General features: G+C 48.4%; 1 protein-coding gene across 8 annotated transcripts in view; it reads left to right on the forward strand.

Annotated features, from left to right (window-relative positions):
• Positions 1–21,339, forward strand: part of Tanc1 (tetratricopeptide repeat, ankyrin repeat and coiled-coil containing 1) — a 226,287-nt gene that overhangs the window by 168,459 nt on the left and 36,489 nt on the right. For 6 of the 8 annotated variants that reach the window (XM_021638947.2, XM_021638983.2, XM_060390219.1 and 3 more), the window contains 7 exons: positions 2,991–3,254; positions 8,883–9,005; positions 9,639–9,920; positions 11,161–11,312; positions 13,555–13,786; positions 15,387–15,553; positions 17,205–17,812. In XM_021638947.2, the coding sequence (XP_021494622.1) occupies positions 2,991–3,254; positions 8,883–9,005; positions 9,639–9,920; positions 11,161–11,312; positions 13,555–13,786; positions 15,387–15,553; positions 17,205–17,812 (1,828 nt within the window). The remainder of the gene's footprint in view (positions 1–2,990; positions 3,255–8,882; positions 9,006–9,638; positions 9,921–11,160; positions 11,313–13,554; positions 13,787–15,386; positions 15,554–17,204; positions 17,813–21,339) is intronic. The other 2 variants (XM_021638975.2, XM_060390218.1) reach the window with 1 other exon arrangement.

Raw genomic sequence — 21,339 nt, forward strand, 5'->3', positions numbered from 1 at the left:
CATACTGGAAAGATTTTCTCTCTCTCTCTCTGAATCTCTCTCAAAGTCTTCATATTTAAGAAGTTGCCCTAGGTGTGTGTGCGCATATGTGTATGTGTCTGTATATGTATACACATTCTCCAAAGTGCCTGCCTATGCTAATAACCTGAAAAGGCGTTTAAGCTGCTGTTGGCAGGTATCATTTGCAGTGGCCTGTTGTTTATTATGAGAACCAGCTTCCCCTCTCCAGGAGCCTGGAGCTGTCCTAGGAGGTGTGCTTCTTGTGTGCAAGGGCAACGGAGTCACGGGCCTCTCTGCCCGCTGGTTTCCTTCAGTGGCTTAGTCACAGCTGAGTTGAGCCAAGAGTCCACTACCCAGCTTTTGTGTACTCGGGCGATCCTGCTGAGCTTCAAGTGCCTCTGGCCTCGAACTCTCAATGCCCTGCTGAGTGTGGCCAGTGGACTGCCCCTCAGTCACAAGCTTCCTAGTAGCGGTGCGGGCACTGCCACTGTCTCCTCGTTGGAGTCTCCTGCTAATGAATACTGACCTTTTCTAGCTTCTCTTTCAAGTGACTAGCTCAGGGCTAAGGGTGTAGCTCGGCAGCAGAGATGTGCAAGGTCTTGGATATGATACCCAGTACCACAAAATAAAAGGCCACAGAAATGCCTTCTTCATTGGAGAATTCTTCCTATGGCTCAGGGCCACTGTCTCTTATCCACTTTTCTTTCTCTCACTGCCAGTACTTGAAGGTTTCCATCCATAACATCCTGACCCTCCCTGTGAAAATTGAACCTTTAGCCTGTCCTGTCCTCTAGGAGTCCTAGCCAGGCTCTTCTTGATGTTCCCGGCTGCTTCTTGGGACCTCAGGCTGTAGGTCTGCTGTGCTGTCACTTTAAGACGAAGTGGGGTGCTTTAGGTCCCGGTTCCTCCTGGTTCGGGTCTGAGGAAGGACTGTGGTATTTATTGTAAGAGCTCATGGTTCTGAGGGAGAACAAATGTAGAAAAGCATCTATTACCCTGAGATGCTCTGGTTTTAAAGGACAGATACCACCAATAAAATAGCCAAGACAGGAAACTTAAACACATCACCCACCCTCAGTCTGGACCCCCCCACCCCATCTCCTTCCTTTAGATGTTGGGGCAGCCTTGAGAATGTAACTTATGTAATGTAACAAGCTGTCTCAGGAAAAGCACCCAGAATTCCAGAGACTGGACTTAAAACAGTTTGTTTTATGGGACTGGCTGTATTTTTTTATACTTTTAACCTATTAACAGAGTTACTATTAATAATGAATTCCCATCAATAAACAATAAACTCATTAATAAGTTAAACCATTCCTGTAAGGCATTAGCAGTGTCTGGCATGTATCAGATCTCTAGAATGTCAGCTGCTGCTGTTAATACTCTTGTAGCATTTCCACAGTGGGCAGCGTCACCATGCCTGTCATGCTCGCATGTAACCTGTCCATTTCAAAACACAGCGAAGGCTGGCTTGGTTCCAGAGAGGTGGAGGCATGGTTTATTACTGCTGGAACATGCAGGGATGTTGGAATAATCTTGGTTTCCCAGAAATTGAAACAGCTCCCACCTACACTAGTTTTCACTTTGGTTAGGTGTGAGGCCGATGATGATCCTGAACAGGTAACAGTAAGGTCAGTGGGGTATAGTGTCTGACCAAAAGTGGAATTGAAATATTAATTGCTTATTCGTTCGTTCGTTCATTCATTCATTCATTCATTCATTCATTCATTCAACAAATACTTAGCCCCAGATGCTGTACTATCCAGAAATGAGGAAGGTCAGCTTGAGGTAGGTACACCACAAAGCTTCCCACTGCAGGAAGGACTTATAAATAGGGAGAAAGTAGAGAGCAGTATATCTAGGCTGCAGCAGCAAGAGCAGTGGTTGAATTGTGGCAAGGAGTCCTGCGGCCACAGTTGCTGATACCATGTGCTCTCCATAGTGTGTGGCTAAAGCCGCTCCCCCCAGGCAAACTGGGTCTGAGTGCCCTCTGGCAGGCACTCTCCCATTTGCCCGGCTCGCGCTCAGAGGCCTGGGCTGCTGGGATCCAAGCAGCGCATTAGTGGGCATGGCTCCTGTCCTCAAGGACACAAGCCAGCCTTAGGTCAATGGTTGGGGCAGCAGGAGTGGCTGGGTGACCTGTGGTTGCAGGGGCTTGTGTACTGCTCGGGGGGTCTGAAAATTAGGAGCATCTGCCTGTAGCAGCTATGTAGGGTGAGTACTGGGCTTCGCTTTCCCATATTCCTCTGTGCTTTGGCCAGGATGTTTTTAGGTTGATTTTTTTTTTTTCTCCACCCTCTACTGCGCCTCACCAAACCTCCTCCCCCACTGCTGGCTTATTTTCGTAGAAGTTAAACTTTAATTCTAAAGCCAGAGCAGACCTCCCCATACTGGTTCTTTCTCTGCACTGGTCATGCCAGGTTTTCCATCCCATGGTGTGAAAATTCCTAACAAGGCGAGTTGATCTCTCTGGCCCATGCTGGACAGACTTATGGTTGTTCGTTTTTGGACTTTAAATTGCATCTTTGTTTCCATACCCTGCATCTTTTCTGCAGTAGCTGTTATGTCCCCTATGTCTCTCCCTCAGCAAGTGTTTGTTTGGATAGGTCATTTAAAGGTTCAGAGGAATTTAACGAGATAGGGGCAATTCATCTCGGTTAAAGGGAAGATTCATTATCTCCAAATTATATAGATTCACTGTTAAAGCTTAGATATTTTGACAGTTTTTTCATTATCGTCCTATCAGGTTTTTTTTTCCTCCCCTTTCCTGTAGAGTGATTTAGCAGTTTATTTCCCCTGATAAGCAACATTCTTTTAATTTACCAAAATACATTGTATGAAGCATACTCTGATAAAAATCTGTGTAGATCAGAAAACTTTCCACTGGTCCTGGGGAGGGGGTGTGCATGTGTGTCTTAACTCTCGGCAGCTCCACGCTGTGCCTGGCCTCCTTCAAAGTATTTTCAAAGTATTTTGATCTCTCATTTCAGCCACAATTACAAGTTCATCGGAAAATGATGACCGGAGTGGCTCCAGTTTGGAATGGAGTAAAGATGGAAGCCTGAGGGTAGGGGTTCAGAAGGGAGTGCTTCATGACCGAAGGGCAGATAACTGCTCCCCAGTGGCAGAAGAGGAGCCCACCGGGCCAGCGGAGAGCGTGCTGCCCAAGGCAGAGTCCTCAGCTGGAGATGGTCCTGTCCCCTATTCTCAGAGCTCCAGCTCGCTAATAATGCCACGGCCCAACTCCGTTGCAGGTAAGGCCACGCCTCTCCCCAAGCCTCAGGGTCCCAGGTTCCCTTTCTTTACCCAGCAAATTCATCCAGATGCAGGCAAGCGGTGTGATCATTTCCACAGGCCTCAGTTTACCCATGGTAAACACACGAGGTCTTTGAGTGGTCCTTTTGCTCCAAATGTCTCTAAGTCTGTCCTCTTATGCTGGCTCTTTGTAGGTGAGGGGAAACACTCAGTAGCTCTGACCTTGGTGTTTCTTTTAAGTGTGTGTGAGAATTATGACTGAAGATATTACTGTATCTTGACACACAGGCATTGTTTAGTTGGTACCAGCTCAGAGGGTAATTGAGCTTTCAACCTTTGTTTTGTGTGGTTGGGGTCCCTCGTAGCTGGGAGGTCAAATGTTTCTGGAAAAGTCAGCTGTAATGCAGCTCCCAGCTGAGTGCACGGGCAACGGCCAGACACAGAGCCGTGCACACACAGGGAAGCACGGGTTGATAGTTGGGCGGGTCAGTGGCCCATCTTCAAACAAGGACTATGGAAGGCGGAGGAAGGAGTCCCGCCCTTGTGCGTTTGGAAGGTCTGCATTCAGAGGAGGTGCTCGTTCAGGTAATTCTTTGTTAGCAGCATGGTGCTTACAAAGGGCCCCCTGCACTACCATGCACTCTTTGTACATCAAAGGCTCTTTCTGTAATTTATGCTGCTCCTTCAGTCGGTGCTAGGTCACTCTGGCTGTTTCTGGGTGTTTCTTTCGTTCGTTCTTTTTTTTTTTTATGATGGAACTCTGAAGCAGTTGGTAAATAAATGGCCTTAATGGAAAAGTTGTGAGGTACAACTCTAATTCACTTTCAAAGGAAGCAAAGTGGCCTTGTTCCAGAAGAGGGATTTGGCCTGTGTGCCAGGGAGAAATACTAGAGAGCATTATGCACAGTGATTGATGATTCTTCCAAAAGCTCCCCTGTTGTCCCATCCTCCCAACCCCCACCCCTCCTACTGGCCGACCCCTGGAGCATACTGTGTGGTACTCAAGAAGTTTTAGGCCGTAGTTACCTAGGTACAATGAGGGGGTCACTTGTAGGGTAACCAGTCTTTTTTAAAATTAGGAAACTCATTAATACGGTAATTTCAGCGATATTAACAGTGCTCAGTTGGGGGTGACATGCCCGGCCAGAAGCTCGCTGTGTGTCTCTGGCTCTGTGAAGTGACCGTGGGTATGAACTGAAGTTTTCAGGGACTGCCTGGATTTAGGAGCAAAGCTGTCTGGGTTCTGCTGTGCTCACCTGCTTGCTGCTGTGTGTGCCCTTGAGCTTGACCCTCTTAGGAAGGGCTGGATTTCATGTCTGGGTTTGAGCAGGTTCATTTCCCTCGTGCGCTGCAAACCGAAGGTGCAGTCAGAAGATACATAGGCAGCTGTTCTTAGCTTGTGTTTCTGTCACCAAGTGCTCACCACGAGTGGAGTCTGGTAGAGTTGTCACTGGCCACCTTGCTGCCACCAAAGCTGGGCATCTGCCGAGGGGATGGCAATGTGTTTCATGGTTGTGGAAAAGAATACTGCTCAGTTGTGTGAACTGTACCCAGCAGATACAAGGCGGGCTGCAGACAGGGACACTCAATCAGATGTGGTGACCATGCAGTAAAATGTTGTATGTGCGTGCTACCATCCATGAAAAAAACACAAAGTGCTACTTGGTGGGAAAGCTGGTTCATGGGTTAAAGAGTGGCGTCTGATGCCAGGCCTCTGACAGCTGTCCACATGGGGCCTGGACCTGTGGTGAAGGGACCGAGGTGGTTCCTAAGATCGCCAGCCTCCTGAGGACAAGTGTAGGGAACAATGACTCAAAATAAATTGGCTAGGATTAGAGACTATAAAAGTGTTTCTTAGAGTTGAATTACTTTAAAGTGCAGGCCATCATATCAAGAGGAATGATATGTACATTTTCTTTTCCTTCACTAAAAAGCAAGACTCAAGGCTTTTAAAATTGTATCTTGGCTAGTCTAGAAGTTGGCTAATAAGAATGAAACTCCCAACCAATAAGACTCAGGAGCCAGAGGCCAGCTCAGAGAGGCAGAGAAAGTAACCAGCTGACCTTCCTTCTCATCTCAGGCCTGGATGGAAAAAACCCAAAAGGCTCACCAGCTCAGCTGACAGCCCAGGAGCAAATGGTTGAAAAAAAAAAAACCCAAGGCCAAAGGCTTGCTAGCTCAAAGCCCAAAAAGCCAGGGAGCTGAGGGACGGAAGCCTAAGCTAAAGCCAGAGCTTGACCTAATCACCCTTTTTTCTCCAAGCTGTTTTAAATACCCCTCAACTCAAAATCCCTACTATTCTGTGTTCCCCGTCAGCTGGTTTCTTGCTCCACCTCTTGACCTAGGGTTAACTTTATTAAATCCTGTGTACAGAAAGCTCTTGGATTAAAGATGTGTGCTAGGGCTGGGTGAACCACATCATAATCACCTATTTACAATAAATAGAAAGTTCTTGGATTAAAGGTGTGTGATAGGGCTCAACCACACCATAGAAACAGGATATTACAGTTGACAATTTTGGATTTCACAATGAGATCAAATTTCCTGCAGCAGTTGAAAAAGACATTTTTTATGTATATTGTTATTTTGCCTCTGTGTGTGTGTGTGTGCGCGCGCGCGCACTTGCGCACGCATGCGTGCCTAGCATCCATTGAGGCCATAAGGGGTCGTGGGATTCCTTGGAACCAGAGTTACAAATACTTGTGAGCCACCATGTGGGTGTTGGGAATTGAACTTGGATCTTTGGAAGAACAGCCAGTGCTCTTGAACACTGAGACATTTCTCCAGCTTATAGGATTTTCTGTTTTTGACCACTTGTCTAATCTTCTGAAATTCTTTCTGAGTGGACCAGAGACTGTTGTGCCAGGATCATGAGACTCTAAGAGACCACCAGAAGATGGCTCAGGCTAACTTAAAACTCTTCAAGACCACTGTGTGTAATTCTCCAGGACACCAACAAATACAGTTACTGAGTTTCGGTTTTCTTAACCGACGGTTGCCCAGGACTTACTGGCATTTGCCTTTGCTAGGTTAGTCCATGACTTAGGGTATCAGCACACATTGCTCTTAATTTAGCTTAGGAGAAAACTCTCCCCAAAACAGCATTTTGAAAAGAGCCCCTCACTCAGATGGAAAGCTCAGTGTGTGCATGACTGGGTTCGTACACTCTTAAGTGCATGGCTTAGTCCCGGAGATCTTAGCCATGGGTTTTCTACGGTAAGGAATTGTTTAATTTCTCATTTTTCTTGGCGCAGCATTTGAGATGTTTATTGTGTAGCCTAATGTAAGCCTGGCTTTTCTTGGAGGGGCGGGCCTGAGCTGAAAGCCAAGCACTGAGGCCTCGCCGCTCATCTCAGGTGTCCTGGGGGCTTCAGAAATGCCTGAGGAAGCAGAGGTCGCCGCAGCCGGGGCTTACCGCCATGCTGAAGCTTTTGGCTCAGCGTAACTGTGGGTGTTTGTTTATTGTTTGAAAAAGAGCCTCACCTTGTAGCCCCAGTCAATGGAACGGTATTGCGCAATCCCTTGCCTCAGCTGCCCCAGAGCTGGGGTTCACGCATGTGCCCCATGCCAGCACGCGGCTGTGGTGGGAAGAGCGAGCCGTGGAAGGTGGCGCTGCTCAGTCAGGCTGCCCGGCTCTAGACTCTGCGTGCTGACACTGGTGGCCGGAAATCTGAAAGCAGAGACACTTGAAATCTCCCCATCTCCTGTACTCACGTCACACCAGGGCTCCCCTTTCCACCGCCGGTTCTTTGATTTCAGTGTCTTTTATAGTCACTTTTTTAAAAAAAGTCTTTTCAGTTGTCACAGAATTACAAAGTGAATGTCAGGCTCTGAGGGATCAGGGGAAGGGGCAACAGAAGCCTTTTGAAACTCAATGTGTCTTTGTGTTCACTCGGACCAAAGCCCTGGCTCTCAAGTGACTTATGTCCTATGGCTGTGATGGCGCCTTCTGCTTGAGCCACAGTGGTTGCATTCACCACACGTCCAGCAAAGGAGCCAGAATCCCAGGCCTCAAGCGTGAGCCTAGGATTGGTTGGCTTTCAAGTTGTGCTTCTGTAGGGAGTCTGGAGGGGAAGGGTGGTCTTGTAGCTGCTGCAGGAAGTTTCCCTCTGTGTAAGGTCTGTAGAGAGGCTTGAAGTTATCACTGGATCAACCTGCCGAAAGCCTCTGAAATTCCTGCCTGAGGAAATCTCTTCCATTCGTCTCCTGTTTATTTTCTTGAGACAGGGCCATTGTAGCCCAGGCTAACCTCAGATTGTTTGCGTATCCTATCCTTGCTTGAACTCCCCATCCTCCTGTCTCCATCACCCTAGGGTTAGGGTTACAGGCATGCCCCACCTGTCAGCTTAGCTGAATCTTTCTAACGTGGGAGATGGACGTAGACTCCAAGCGGGAGCAGAACATTTACATAAATCTGCACCGTATGTACTTAGGCAGCGGGTGTGCACCTTTAAGATGCAGAAACAGTTGCTTGCTGCCTGGGCGGGGAGTGGGGGGCAGCTGGCAGAACCCTTGCTTGACTGGTTCTTGGAGGAGAGGCAGGGGTACTGGACATCTCTGAGTCAGGCCTGAGGCGCTCTTCAGTCTTTGGTGTTTGTTGAATGAAAGAATGAAGAATGATGTGGACATAAGAGAAGAACAGGAAGGTGAAGGGAGCGATGAAAGGCTCAGGATAGAAGATGCTCCAAGTAGCTAGACACTGGTGACAGCCTGTGAGGAAGCAGAGCGTTTTCAGAGTACTGAGTGTCCACTTTGACTCCCGATCTACTAAGGACTTCAGAAGACTTAGTTAGCTCTTGGTATGTAACTTCTCCTGGAATTACTACTTGGGCAGACCCATGAATGCCCCTTAATGGTTTTTAACAGGTGCCTATATGCTGTGAACCTTACTGTCTTGGTCTGAAATAAACATCATGATAATACATTAAAATATCTAATACATACTTACATATTTTATTTTTTTAATTTTTGTTTAGTTTTGTTTTGTTTTGAGATAAGGTCTCAATATGTAGCCTTGCCTAGTCTGAAACTCCCTATGTGTACCAGGCTGGTCTGGAACTTGTAGTGATCCACCTCTGTCTCCATGCTGGGATTAAAGATACACACCATCATGCCTGGCTTCAGATACATATATATTTTATATCCACACATACATACGTATTTGAAGATTAAGAAACTGTACGTTTACTGCCAAGAGCTATTCCCAGTGCTGTGGATTTGTGCCAGCAGAATCTGCTTGCTTAATTACGAAGGTTGGAGGCACAGAGCTTGTCAGGCTGTATGTTAGCCGTAAGTTCTGACGTATGCCGTGTAACACTGCTTGTCAGGGCTTTTTGTTTTTGTTTCTTTTCTTTTTCATTAAAAAAAAAAAAATTATAGTGAAGTTGGTTTCTTTCAAGGAATGATGGTGAATTCTGGCAACCAGATCAACATGCCATTAAGAATGAGTGGTGCTTAATTGTTTCCATTTTTCAAGTTAACAGTACTGCTGGAAACATAAGCTGGCGCAAATAATTATCCTGAGGTAAATTTTGTCGAGCGTGGCACTGAGCTCCTTAGTAATTCAGCAGTTTGTAACTTAGCGGTTTAGGTGTGGCCTTAAACTCAGTTTTACTTTCATATTGCAGCGACAAGTTCTACCAAATTGGAAGACCTGAGTTATTTGGATGGACAGAGAAATGCTCCTCTCCGCACGTCAATCAGGTTGCCCTGGCACAGTACGGCTGGAGGTAGGGCACAGGAAGTTAAAGGTATTTATCCTCACATCCATGTCACAGTGGTGACAGAATGTTGGAAGTCTGATAACTAGGATCCGAACTGTATTGGAAGTGTGATGTGACTTGTAGTTTGTACTGTTTTTTGTTTTTTTTTTTAAAGCATATTAAAGGTCTGCTGGAGTCTAGCTTTAAGAACTTGGGGCTTCTCGCTTAAAGCACGTGACTAAATTACTTCCGGAATGGAAGACTAATTCCATGATAAGGTGGTTGCCACATCAGCTTTGTTTCAGTCCCGTAGACCGTGTCAGCCCCATCCTGCGGCTGTCTAATGCACAGCCGTATGGTCAGCGGCCCTACCTAGCTCCTGTGGGCAGGGCATCCTCACACCCAGATGAGGACGGTGCCCTGGAATCTGGGAAGTTGTGTTTGCAGGGGTGGAAGACACGAATGGGGCTTCTGCTCTGCTTTCTCAGTATGTTTGAAAATGCCTTGGAAGTGGGAAAGGACCAGAAAGTTGTTTTAACAGGATACTTTGGACAACAACAAAAACAATGAATGAAATATCATAGATAAATGTATAGAGCCAAGTTAGACGTCTTATTTCTTTTTATCCTAATTTGCACTGCTTTCCGGTAATGTGCCTGTTTTCATGTGTTTGCCTTAAAGCGCGGTTTGCTCCCTACAAGCCCCAGGACATTCTGCTGAAGCCCTTGCTGTTTGAAGTGCCCAGCATCACAACGGACTCTGTGTTTGTGGGCAGAGACTGGCTCTTCCACCAGATAGAGGAAAACCTGAGGAACACGGAACTGGCAGAGAACAGGGGAGCAGTGGTTGTGGGGAACGTTGGATTTGGGAAGACAGCCATCATTTCCAAGCTGGTGGCACTGAGCTGCCATGGAAGCCGCATGAGACAGATCGCATCCAGCAGCCCCGGTTCATCCCCTAAAAGTATGTCCGTGGTTGCTACTCATCCGGCTTATGATGCTAGTGTAAGGTAGAGGGAGGGAACTGCCCTTTGAATCGGCAGGGCTTACCAGTTTTCCCTAAGTTATTCTAGCTACTACATCAGGTCTAAGTTCATAGGTTAAGTGACCTGTCTGCATACTTCCAGCCATCAGAGTTTTGTTTCGCTTGTTTTCTTTTGGTGCTTTTTTTTTTTTTTTTTAAAGTGGGGAGGGAGAGAGAGGGTCTCCCATTGTTATAGGTGTGTTAATTACAGTCAGGGCTGTTGCCAGTCTTCGGGTGTCCTGACCTGGAGCCCCTGTCTCCCTCTTTCCACTAAGGGGTTTGTATGCATGGCATACATTACTATAGAGGGTTTTGAGCAAGTGACCTGGAGAGGTTTGGGTCTCAAAACCAAGTGCTTGGGCTGGTGGAAAAACAAGGCAGATAGCGTCTGATGCCTGTGTGTGTGTGTGTGTGTGTGTGTGTGTGTGTGTGTGTGTGTGTGTAGTTATTTTATCTCCTTTTATCTTATGTAGAATTCTTTTGTATCCAGTTCACCACAGCCTTTCCTTCTGTGCTGGCTTTACGTAAAAAATATAAAGGCTAATTTAAATGGGTGAGAGAGTAGCTAAACATCTCTCACTGTATGCATGCAGGAGTATATGAACAAATATTCTCTGTATCCCAGGCTACCTTTGAACTTGAGATCCTCTTGCCTCGGTCCCTGCCCCAAGGGCTGAGATAGAGGCACCACCAGGCCTGGCTTCCCTGACTATTTCATGTGAATCTATCACAAAGGAAATATCCTGAAATAGGAACAAGAAAAAAAATAGAGTCACTTGAGACTTTTGGGGTTTTTTTTTTTTTTTTTTTTTTGGTTTTGGTTTTCCAGGCAGGGTTTCATTGCCCTGACCATCCTGGAACTTGCTCTGTAGAGCAGTCTGGCCTCCAGCTCAAGAGATTTGCCTGTTCCTGCCTCCTGATGCTGGAATTAAAGGCATGTACCATACCAAACTGCCTGGTAGTTTTGGTGTTTGTTAGTTTGTTTTAAACCAGAAGAAATGTGACCTAGGGAGGCAGCTCTCCGGGGCAGGAGATGGGCTGGGAGTTGGTGTGCCCATTTGAGACCTCTCCCCCGGAGTTTGCTCTTCATTGTTCAAGACTGTCTGGGGTGAATTCAGAGCTGTGTCCCACCTTCATTATACTACACGGTGATGTTACAAGCCTGTGTCTCTCGCTCCAGCATCAGATCCTGCCCAGGACCTTGCTTTCACTCCGTTACTTTCACCAAGTTCTTCCACAAGTGTGCCCAGTGTGGCCAAAACGCCTGCCGGGCCCGGCACTGCTGAAAACCAGAGGCCGAGAGAGGACTCGGTGAAATACCTCGCTTCCAAGGTAACCTGCTCTCTCTTTACAGGTAGAGATTTGCCTGTCTGGCGTTGAAAAATGAGTTTGAAAGGGATCTTAAAACAGAAGCAACTGCTTGGTGCTGAAGTGCAGTGTAGCTGTTGATAAAGTATGACTGAGTCCTCCGAGTTTAAAAAAAAAAAAGGCTTTAGTGAAAATTAATCCTGAAGATTGAAGTCCGTCTGAACCAAGTTCAGAGAGCTCCTCCCGGCAACAGGAGGAATGATGTGTGTTCACCGCAAGTCCACCAGGCACACGCCTGCTCATTTGCCGTGTGAGCGGCAGGTGAGCGGAAGCTTTCAGCTTGGTCCAGACTGCCTTGGCCTGCCTTGCACCCTGTTGCCTGGGGCCATGGTTCTCTGCATCCCCTGTCAATTCTTTCTTGGGAGGTTGTAAAGAACCTTGGCTGCCTTTCTGTCTCTAAATACGTGGTGATCAAGGGCTCCTTCTGCCCCATGGCCAACACTGGCTTGTGGGCCACCTTCCTGCATGAAAGCAGGAGCATTTCTTGCCTTGCTGAGCTGCTTGGGTCTCCATGAGCAGTGGCGGAGGGATTTTATGATGCTGGAGAACCAGCAGACGCGGCAGTGACGAGGCGTACCTCCTCATGGGGACACACAGTGAGGTGGTCCAGACAAACTGAAAGGAACACCACTCAGCCCAGCCCACTCCCACCATCACCTGTGCCCCGAAGGCAGCTGCTTGTGGTACAGTGAGCCCCCGTCTGACCCCTGATTCAGAGCAACTTCTGGACTTGAAGGGGTGATCTGAGACAAATGATGTCCATCTCAAAGCTACCCTTACTGTCACGGTTTTTCAAGCATTCTAATTGTGACCCACAGTAAAGACACTATCTTAACCACATATGCGCACACAAAACCACAGAGCCCAAAGGCAAAGGGGTTGCTGGGCTGTATTTAGCTGCATTTCCTATAGCGTGCCCTGCGGTTAAATTAACTTTACTCAAATTTTAAAAACTACCTGTGGTGCCAGAAGGATTTCGTGGTTACCAGGGTGCTTTTGTTAGACATTGTGCAAGACTGTGGTATTGGATATCTTGTAATGGTTTGCACGGGTGTGGGAGGCCCTCACGTAGGTGCCTGCTGATCTCTGCCTGTGTAGGAGTTGAGGGTCGGTTAGCACTTCGCTACGGGCTAATGACAGATGTAATCTAAACTAGAAGTCGGGTTCTGTGCTGCCCTAAGAAAAGCTGTCCCATATATACTCGCACCTCTTACCAAGGGTCTACTATCGTCCCAGGATCTCGTGCAAGATCTTGACCTGTGTTGGCACTGTGACAGTACGTTTATCCTGCATCCATGGCCTCTGTGATGCCCCGAAGGCAGTGGTCTGTGGCCTGTTACTGCAGAAGCTGCAGAGCCGAGTAGGAAGGTGGAGGCTCAGGCCACTCTGGAAAGCACATCACAGCACACGAGCGTACCGTCTGCAGTTCACACTCGCATGCTTGCTTTCGTCCTCATTTGTAGAGTGGTGGGGTTTTTCGGTTCTGTAGAGCATCCCTCTTGCTCCCGAGAGCTCCATCACCGGCACTGTTTGGGCAGAGGTTGGCGAGGCATCCAACAACCTACCACCACTGCTGATCCCCCCCCCCCCCCGCCTTGCAGGGTATAGGCAGCTCTTCACCTTATCCCTTGCACCCCTTCAGTAGGCAGGGAGCTGTCCCTTTTGAATGCCTCCATGGCATCCCTCGAAGAAGAGGTGCAGATGAGGGGAGAGGGCGAGAGCTGGTCCTGCCATCCTGCCAGGAGGAAGCGGCAGCTATGACTTTACAGCGTGTGCTCATAGCCGCCAACTTGATCCTGTGCTGTTTGGAGGAGTGGAGGGTTCCCTGGGGGTGCCGCTGATCTTGAGGACAGAATGCGATGCAGATGAACATTGATGGACTCGCTTGGAAGTGCCCTAAGCCAGGCCAGGCGATAGGTTTTGTAAAGGACTTTTACTAATCTACGTTCAATACAGGGTACAGTTGTGCTGAGTTTTGTGTTAATCAAGATGGATTTGTGGCTGCAATTAATAGTTTGCTGAGGGCTTAGCAAACCACACCAGTGAAGAACAGAGTAAATATAGCAATTAAGCTAGCCAGTGACTTCATCTTAGGGAATAGACACGCGTGCTCTCATCTCAGGAAGAGTCAGTTTGTTCCTGTCTGAGGTCAGGGAAGTTGCTGCGGAGACGGTGGGGCAATGCTGATGTCTCTGCTTCTCCGTAGGTGGTGGCCTACCATTACTGCCAGGCGGACAACACGTACACATGCCTGGTGCCCGAGTTTGTGCACAGCACTGCGGCTCTGCTGTGCCGCTCTCACCAGCTGGTTGCCTACAGAGACCTTCTTATCAAGGAGCCCCAGCTGCAGAGCATGCTGAGCCTCCGCTCCTGTGTGCAGGACCCCGTGGCCGCCTTCAAGAGGGGCGTGCTGGAGCCGCTGACGAGCCTAAGAAACGGTACCCACCAGAGGCCTCGGGGCCGCTTCCCAGTACAGGCTGACACCCACGTTGGCCCTCAGAAGGGTGGCCAGCTTGGTCCTGGGGTGGCAGGGAAAGGATGTTGGTGACCTGGTGCACATCTGGTGCTATCCTTTGGTGTTGTTTCCAATGAACTGTCTCGGATGGGGATGAACAACTGAGCAGTTCCAAGGAAGCCTTGTAACTGTAGGAGAGAGACATACTGCCTTGTAAAGGTTTGATACTTAGTCTACGAAATGAGCCAGGAGTAGGCACAGCAGAACAGAGCCCAGGGAGCTTATTAATACCTGCAGTGTGTGGAAGTGGCTGGTAACTGAGAGCAGAGCCTTCAAATCCCACCTTCAGCAAAGAGCAGCAGCTTCCATGAGTGGTAAGATGTCAGAAACAAAACAGGAAACCACTTAGGCTTTCAGAGGCAGGAAACTGGGAAGCTAAACACACGGAAGCTTAATGCTAGTTTCCAGTAGTTAGTAAGCTTTGATACCCAGACCTCTGTGCCTCTCCAGCAGATGGACCCTGCCCTCTGCTTCCCTTTTCCTAGTAGACGGTCTTGTTGTGTCTGTAAGCTAAAAGGCTGGGTAGGGGCTACCTGAACTTGTTCCTTTGTTGTTTTTACCCCCCAAGTCCTCCACACTTCAAGGAGGCACACTCAGGTCTCTCTGAAATCTATATAGGTAAGGTACATGCTGAAGACTGTTCCATGTTCCACTCCCTGGCAGCAGGGAGACCAGTGTATCGTTGGGAATGTTCCAGCGTGTCGTCCCCCCCCAGCCCCTGCTTAGATGAGTTGAAATCTAAATCTAATACCGTTTCTAGGAGTTCCCAGTTCATTTTTTCTTTTTTTCCCCCTTGCCCCTTCCAAGATAGGAGTGTCAACAACATGATTGGTCCGTAAGGTTTCCACCTTCTTCACCTCGCTCCTTTTTGAGTTACCCATCTACAAAGTGTCTACGGAGAGAAGACGCTGGAAAGAGGGCCTCAAATGGCTGTGCCACGCTTGCTCTGTGCTCTGAGTAGAAAGCTGTCCCTAGTAAAACAGAACTAGGCTTAGGATGTGTGAAGGACTCCACTCTGGGTGTTCGTAAACCAGTATTTTCACCACTGAGTGACTGGGGTCACGCATCCCTTGGTGGTGGTGTGGGGAGGGCTGGGCCCTCCATCCTCCTGGAGTCAGGCCACTGAAGAAGTTCCAACGAAGAGCCTGGTGTCTGTTCTAGTGTTAGGCTCTATCTGTGTCAGTTATTTTAGCTGCAGGCTACTCAGGTGACTGTGGTCTATGAAGAACTATCTGTAATACATATATATGATTGAGATTTGCTAATATATCTGTAATGCAATATGTTTCTGAAAACTGTTTTGTAAGAATTAGTTTTCTTTTGGCTCAGTGCACTGTTGTTTTTTTTTTTTTTTTCATTATAAATTTAATAGGAAATATGCTTCTTTGAAAACATGTCTTCTGCCATATGTAAACCTTCTTAAGTTTTGCTAACACTTTCAACTGTGTGTTAAAATGCATTGGGTGGTGCGTGTTATAGAAAAGCATAATTTCTTAATTTGGAAAAATTATTTCATCTTTTAGAGCAGAAAATTCCAGAAGAGGAATATATCATTTTGATAGATGGCTTGAATGAAGCTGAATTTCATAAGCCTGATTATGGAGATACGCTGTCTTCATTTATTACCAAAATCATTCCTAAATTCCCCACCTGGCTGAAGCTGATCGTGACTGTGAGAGCGAATTTTCAGGTAACAAAAGATCCTCCCCCTTCTCTCCTCAAGTCCCCACATGACGAGTATACAGTGACAATTGCTCCTGGCCTGGTATTACAGCCCATTTGGCAACTGAATTGAATATATCCAGACTTTAAAACATTAGTCCAAAGAGCCCTGTAGGAACAAGGATTATCAGGTAGTAGCTAAGCATCCCATCAGTAGTGAGCTGTCCCTGTCCTTCTGAAACGGTCCTTCTGTCAGAGCCTGACTTTACCGTATGTGCTGTGTGCTGGTTGAGGTTTCCGGCCCATGGATCTCCTGGAGCTTGGAGGTTTTGTGGCAGCTTGTTCTGAGTATGTTTGTTTCGTAGTGTGGAACTGGGTGATCATACTCATTTTTTTTTCCCTCATTACAACTTGAGATTACACCTAAATTTAGACAGCATGCTTATTTTTTATGAACCTTTGAGCCCTGTGTTTTCAGTCATGTTTCCTTCAGTAAGCATAATTTGGCAGCTGGGTGAAGACTTGAACTGGGTTCTATATTCCTCTCCTGGCTGAGGGCCAAGGCTTGGTTAGTTTCCATTCAAAATGGAAATGGTTGTCTGCTACCCTCTTCCTATGGTTACTGCACTAAAAAAGGCATGCGCTTCAGAAATGTTAATGAGAAGTTCTTTTCTCCTGGCTTTTGGTCTTAGGACCTTTGAAATAAGAGAGTAGAAACATCAATGACAGCATGCAATTAAGATTTAACCAACAGGGGGCTGAAGAGATGGCTCAGTGGTTAAGAGCACTGACTGCTTTTCCAGAGGTGCTGTGCTCAGTTCCCAGCAACCACATGGTGGTGTACCACCACCTGTAATGGGATCTGATGCCCTCTTCCGGCATGCAGGTGTACATGCAGATAGAGCACTCATCTACATAAAGCAAATAAATAAATCTTTAAAAAACAATCTTTCAGAAAACTCTGATTCACTTCCTGGCACCCATATGGTGGCTCACAACCATTATAACTCTAGTTCCCTGGCATCCAGCACAATCATCGTGGGTGCCCGGCATGCATGTGGCACACAGACCAGATGTGTTCATGCCCAGAAAATAATGTCTTTAAAAAAAAAAAAAGAATCTACTTAAACTTGTTTAGAAATGAGAACGTGCTATACAGGAGCAGGCAGTGATTTTTGCTGTATATCATCTGGGGCCACAGGCAGGGCAGGGAGTCTCATATTTCCTGGTGGGGTTACACAGCTTTGGTATCTGACGAAGAGAGGGCACCTCTTATCTCAGTGTCTGGCTGTGCTCCCAGATGCGCAGCATTGGATTGTGTTTGCCCTTGTCCTAGAACCAGCTGCTCGGGAATTATGGGTACTGGTTACCTGCAGGGTCTCGCTGCCCCTTTGTTGGTGTGGCCTGGTCGCTGCTGTCTCCCCGGGGCACTCCCTCTGCTCTCTTGGCTCAGAGTCCTCAATGAGGGCTTTGGGAAAGCCTTTTCCGATCCTATCTCACCTCAGGATTTCTTTCACATAAGCTTTTTATCTGTACCTTATCCTATTACATGTTTTAATACAAAACAACGAGTCCCTGTAATCCATGAAAATCCTCCTTGAAAGAGAATGAGCGAACCTGTTTTAGAGTGAAAAGGGGAGCCCCTTGGCGTGACTCTGAGAGTCTGTGTTTTCTCCCAGGAAATCGTCAGCGCGCTGCCGTTCGTCAAGCTCTCCTTAGACGACTTCCCGGACAACAAGGACATTCAGAGCGACCTGCACGCGTACGTCCAGCATAGGGTGCAGAGCAGCCAGGACATCCTCGGCAACATCTCCTTGAACGGCAAGGCCGACGCGGCCCTCATCAGCAAAGTCAGCAGCCACCTGGTGCTGCGGAGCCTGGGTTCCTACCTGTACCTCAAGCTCACCCTGGACCTCTTCCAGCGGGGACACCTGGTCATCAAGAGCGCCAGCTACAAGGTGGTGCCCGTGTCGCTGTCCGAGCTCTATCTGCTGCAGTGCAACCTCAAGTTCATGACCCAGTCCGCCTTCGACCGCGCCCTCCCCATCTTAAATGTGGCCCTCGCGTCCCTGCACCCCATGACGGACGAGCAGATATTTCAGGCCATCAATGCGGGCCACATCCAAGGCGAGCAGGGCTGGGAGGACTTCCAGCAGAGGATGGAGGCCCTCTCCTGCTTCCTCATTAAGAGGAGAGACAAAACGCGGATGTTCTGCCACCCGTCCTTCCGAGAGTGGCTGGTGTGGAGAGCTGACGGAGAGAGCACGGCCTTCCTGTGTGAGCCCAGGTACGGGAGACGCGCCCTCGGGAGGAATTCGCGCCCCGAGTTCTGTGCAGTTTTGCTGTTTGTTTCCCCCACTTTGGTCAGGAGAGGGTGAAAACAATCTGCACCTTTCCGCAAAAGCTTCCCTCCTTTCCTTGCCGCAACCTCAGGACACTTCTAGTGTGTCTGGGTGGATGGGAAGCTGGGTGGTGCCAGGAAGGTGTTTCCTAGCTGCTAGTTCTTGTCATTGATCTGACCCCTCCCACCAGCACGGCAGGGTCATAGGAGGCAAATGTATCTCTGCCTTAGGGAGAATGTTTACCTGTGGCCAGGGGTGTGTCTTGGATCCTTAACCCCTGCCAGTTCTTGACTAGCCTTGGCACCTTATTCCAGGGAGCACAGGTGTGTGAGAGCGGAGGGGAGCCTTGTAATCCAACTAATCTAACCAGCTGTCTCCTCACAGACAAAGCCAGGAAAGGAGGCAGTTCTTACAGAACTCCATTCACTGGAGGTTGGGGACACGCCTGCTTGCGTGCCTGCCAGCCAGCCATCACCTAGTACGAAATAAGTGAGAGGTCAGAAATGGTAGGCCCCAGGTGCCTCTGGACACGGCCATTCTCAAGCCATCTTTGTGTCTAGCCCGCATCGTTGCTTTCTTGAGTCAAGGTTGCCTCCTCCTCTAGTGATGCGGCCTCCTCCTACTCAGAACTGTGGTGGGCCCTGGGTTGGCGCTTTGGGCCAGTGAGTACCAGGGAGCTGACGTGTTTGATAGGTGTAGCCGCTCAATGCTCTGGCTGCTTCCTTGGGTGACCCTGGACTCAGGGCTCATCATCCTTCAGACCTGGTTGCCTACTGAGAACAGATCTCCCAGAAGCAACAAAGTGTATGCTGTGGCCCCACTCACCATTTACGGAGGTTTTCGGGGAAAGATCATTTCGGGGACAATCAGCTGCCCTGGAGCCTGTAGAGGAAACAGCATCGGGAGACTCACAGGACATGGACAGCTGCCGTTAGAGGAGGAAGTGGCTGGGCTGGGGGCATGGCTGACTCTGGCTGCATTCTGGACAGTGGTGGCAGCACAGCCCAGGGCTGGGCTGAGTGTGTAGGTAACCGCAGTAGCCGCCAGGACCTGAGGATAGCCTGTCCGTAAAGTTAACCGCTTCATAGGCTGCCCCGGCGCCGTCTTCTCTCTGATACGGCTTTGTAGTTAAATCAACCCTACTTGTCTGGTTTTGCTTTTGTTTCCAATGCTTTCGAGGCCTTCTTCAGGACAGTCCTTGTTCATTCTGTTGTCTTGAAGTATTTCCTTCTAGTCCGTAGCTCAGTCTTAACTTTAAGTCCTTAGGAGCCAGTTTTTCTGTTTGTTTTCACAGTAGTGAAAGATGTGTTCAGTTTGAAGAGAGTTCTTTCTTTGGTGAATGTTGACGCCACCTTTGTTGGTAATCAGTCGGCTGTAAGCACGTGAATTTACCCTTGGCGTCTCTGCTGTATCCCAGTGGTCTGTGGGGTCTCGGGCCATTATCATGCTTGTTCTGATAACCTTGAGCTTTGTATCTGTCATGCCTTCTGCTTTGTTCTTCTTTTTCAAGTATTTCCTGTTTTTCGCTTTGCAAGGGTACCTCAGAGGGTGTCGTGAACACTCTTGAGAGATCTCCAGACCAGGTGGCAGCACACGGCCTTTAATCCCAGCCCTCGGGAGGCAGAGGCAGGCAGTTCTCTGTGAGCTCGAGGCCAGCCTCATTGACAGAGAGAAGTTCCAGGACAGCCAGAGCTATATGAGGGAACCCTGCCTGGGGGCAGGAGGAGGGGACATACAATGTTAAATCTCTCTGATGCTAGAATCCCCCAATCATGTCCTGGATTTATCAGCTTCGTAGCCATTCACAAGGACTAGTGATCTGAAGCAGTCTGCTGTTTCCTCTGTGCAGTTAACTTGGGGAAGGATACAGGCTCTTAGTTGGAAGAACCTCAGGCAGGGAGAGCTGAAAGATCAAAGCAGCACAAGGCACGGTCTGGCAGCAATGCATCTAGTTTGCCTGGAGCTTTTGTTGTACTGTGGAGGTCTGAGGAGAGCTAGCAGAAGACATGGCAGAGAAGTCAGGCCTCTTAGCTGTCATGTCCGGAGACCATTGAAGGTTCTGGGGACTAGAGTGCCTGTGGGCAGAGTGGGAGGGTGCCGAGTGTAGCAGCTACTGTGCAGACGGAGAGCAGAGTAGAAAGGTCGGAGCTGTGGGTCAGGTCTTTCCAGGTTAGAGCTGGCTTTGCTTTTGAGGAATCTCTCTGCAGGTCCTGTCTGAGGGTTAGACAAGTTGGTAGTTGAAGGTTGAACATCAGTGATGGGAAAGTGTGGTGAGGCTCAGCGAGGGAGCTTGACACAGAGAGGGAAAAGCTCTCGACTTCAGGAGGCGGAGGAGAATTGAAGGGAAGGGGGTTAGAGATACCAAGAAGGGTTCGGGGCAATGAGGATTTGGAGGTGGCTAGTCCCACATCCTTAGGATAACCTTTCTTCTGGGTGTAATGAGGCACAGAGAGGAGAGGGGAAGCTGAGTGGTTTGCGTTCAGTAACACAGGAAACTGGGTCGTGTTGGGAACACCGTTGAGACTGTGGAAGCTACAAGGAAGGAGAACTGGAAGTGCAAAGAAAAGGAAGTTAGATTGTTTCAGGGTGGGGCAGCTTCCTGCCTTCTCCCACGGCAAGCATCTCTTCTTTGCTGAATTTTAGTATGGTTACACGTTTCTCCTCCAGTTGCTGAGAGCTCCTGAAGGCAGGTACCCAGTGGGGCTCTCCCTGAAGCCCAAGCTCTCGAGTCTTTGGTCTTGGGCAAATCATCTAACCTGTTGAGGCCCTTTCCTCACATAAGCAGACTGGGCATCACAACACTCCGTGACCCACAAGACCATGTGGGTGAAGCTCAGCTTAGTGTCTGGATCTGAAGTGGAGCACATGGAGCATGAACCGAGGGGGAAGGCCAGTTGTAGGAGGGTCGCATGGGGGCTGCACGGAAATAAGAGTGACAAGACTTCAGACAGGTGGGAAGCCACGGGGTTTGCTCGGAGCCCTGGCTGGCCACTGAAGTCTGTGCTAGTGGCCCACAGTGGAGCCATCTTCAACTGTGTAATGTGTGTGTTTTAGCATGTACTAATTACACAAATAGTTTCATTGTATGCTTTCATACATGTATTTAATATATTTTGATCATATGCAGCTCCTCCTACTATCCAATTTTACCCTCCCTTTGCCCCTCTAAGAGAACTTCTTCCTATTTTTCCTCCCGAGACAGGGTTTCCCTGTAGCCTTGACTGTCCTGGACTCTTTGTGGACCAGTCTGTCCTCGATCTCACAGAGGTCCATTGCCTGCCACTACGTCCCCGAGTGCTGAGATTACAGGGGCGATAGTTCCTTCTCCCCGTTTCATGCTGTTTTCTAGACTCCAATATGACAGAAAACTCGATAGACTTGTTCTTCTGAGGCAGGCTTATTTCACGTAACACGATGAGCTCCAGTTCCAGGCACTTTCCAGTAAATAACATGATTTCATTCTCTCTGTGGC

This window comes from Meriones unguiculatus, chromosome 8, assembly GCF_030254825.1.
Source record: "Meriones unguiculatus strain TT.TT164.6M chromosome 8, Bangor_MerUng_6.1, whole genome shotgun sequence".
NCBI classification, from domain to species: domain Eukaryota; kingdom Metazoa; phylum Chordata; class Mammalia; order Rodentia; family Muridae; genus Meriones; species Meriones unguiculatus.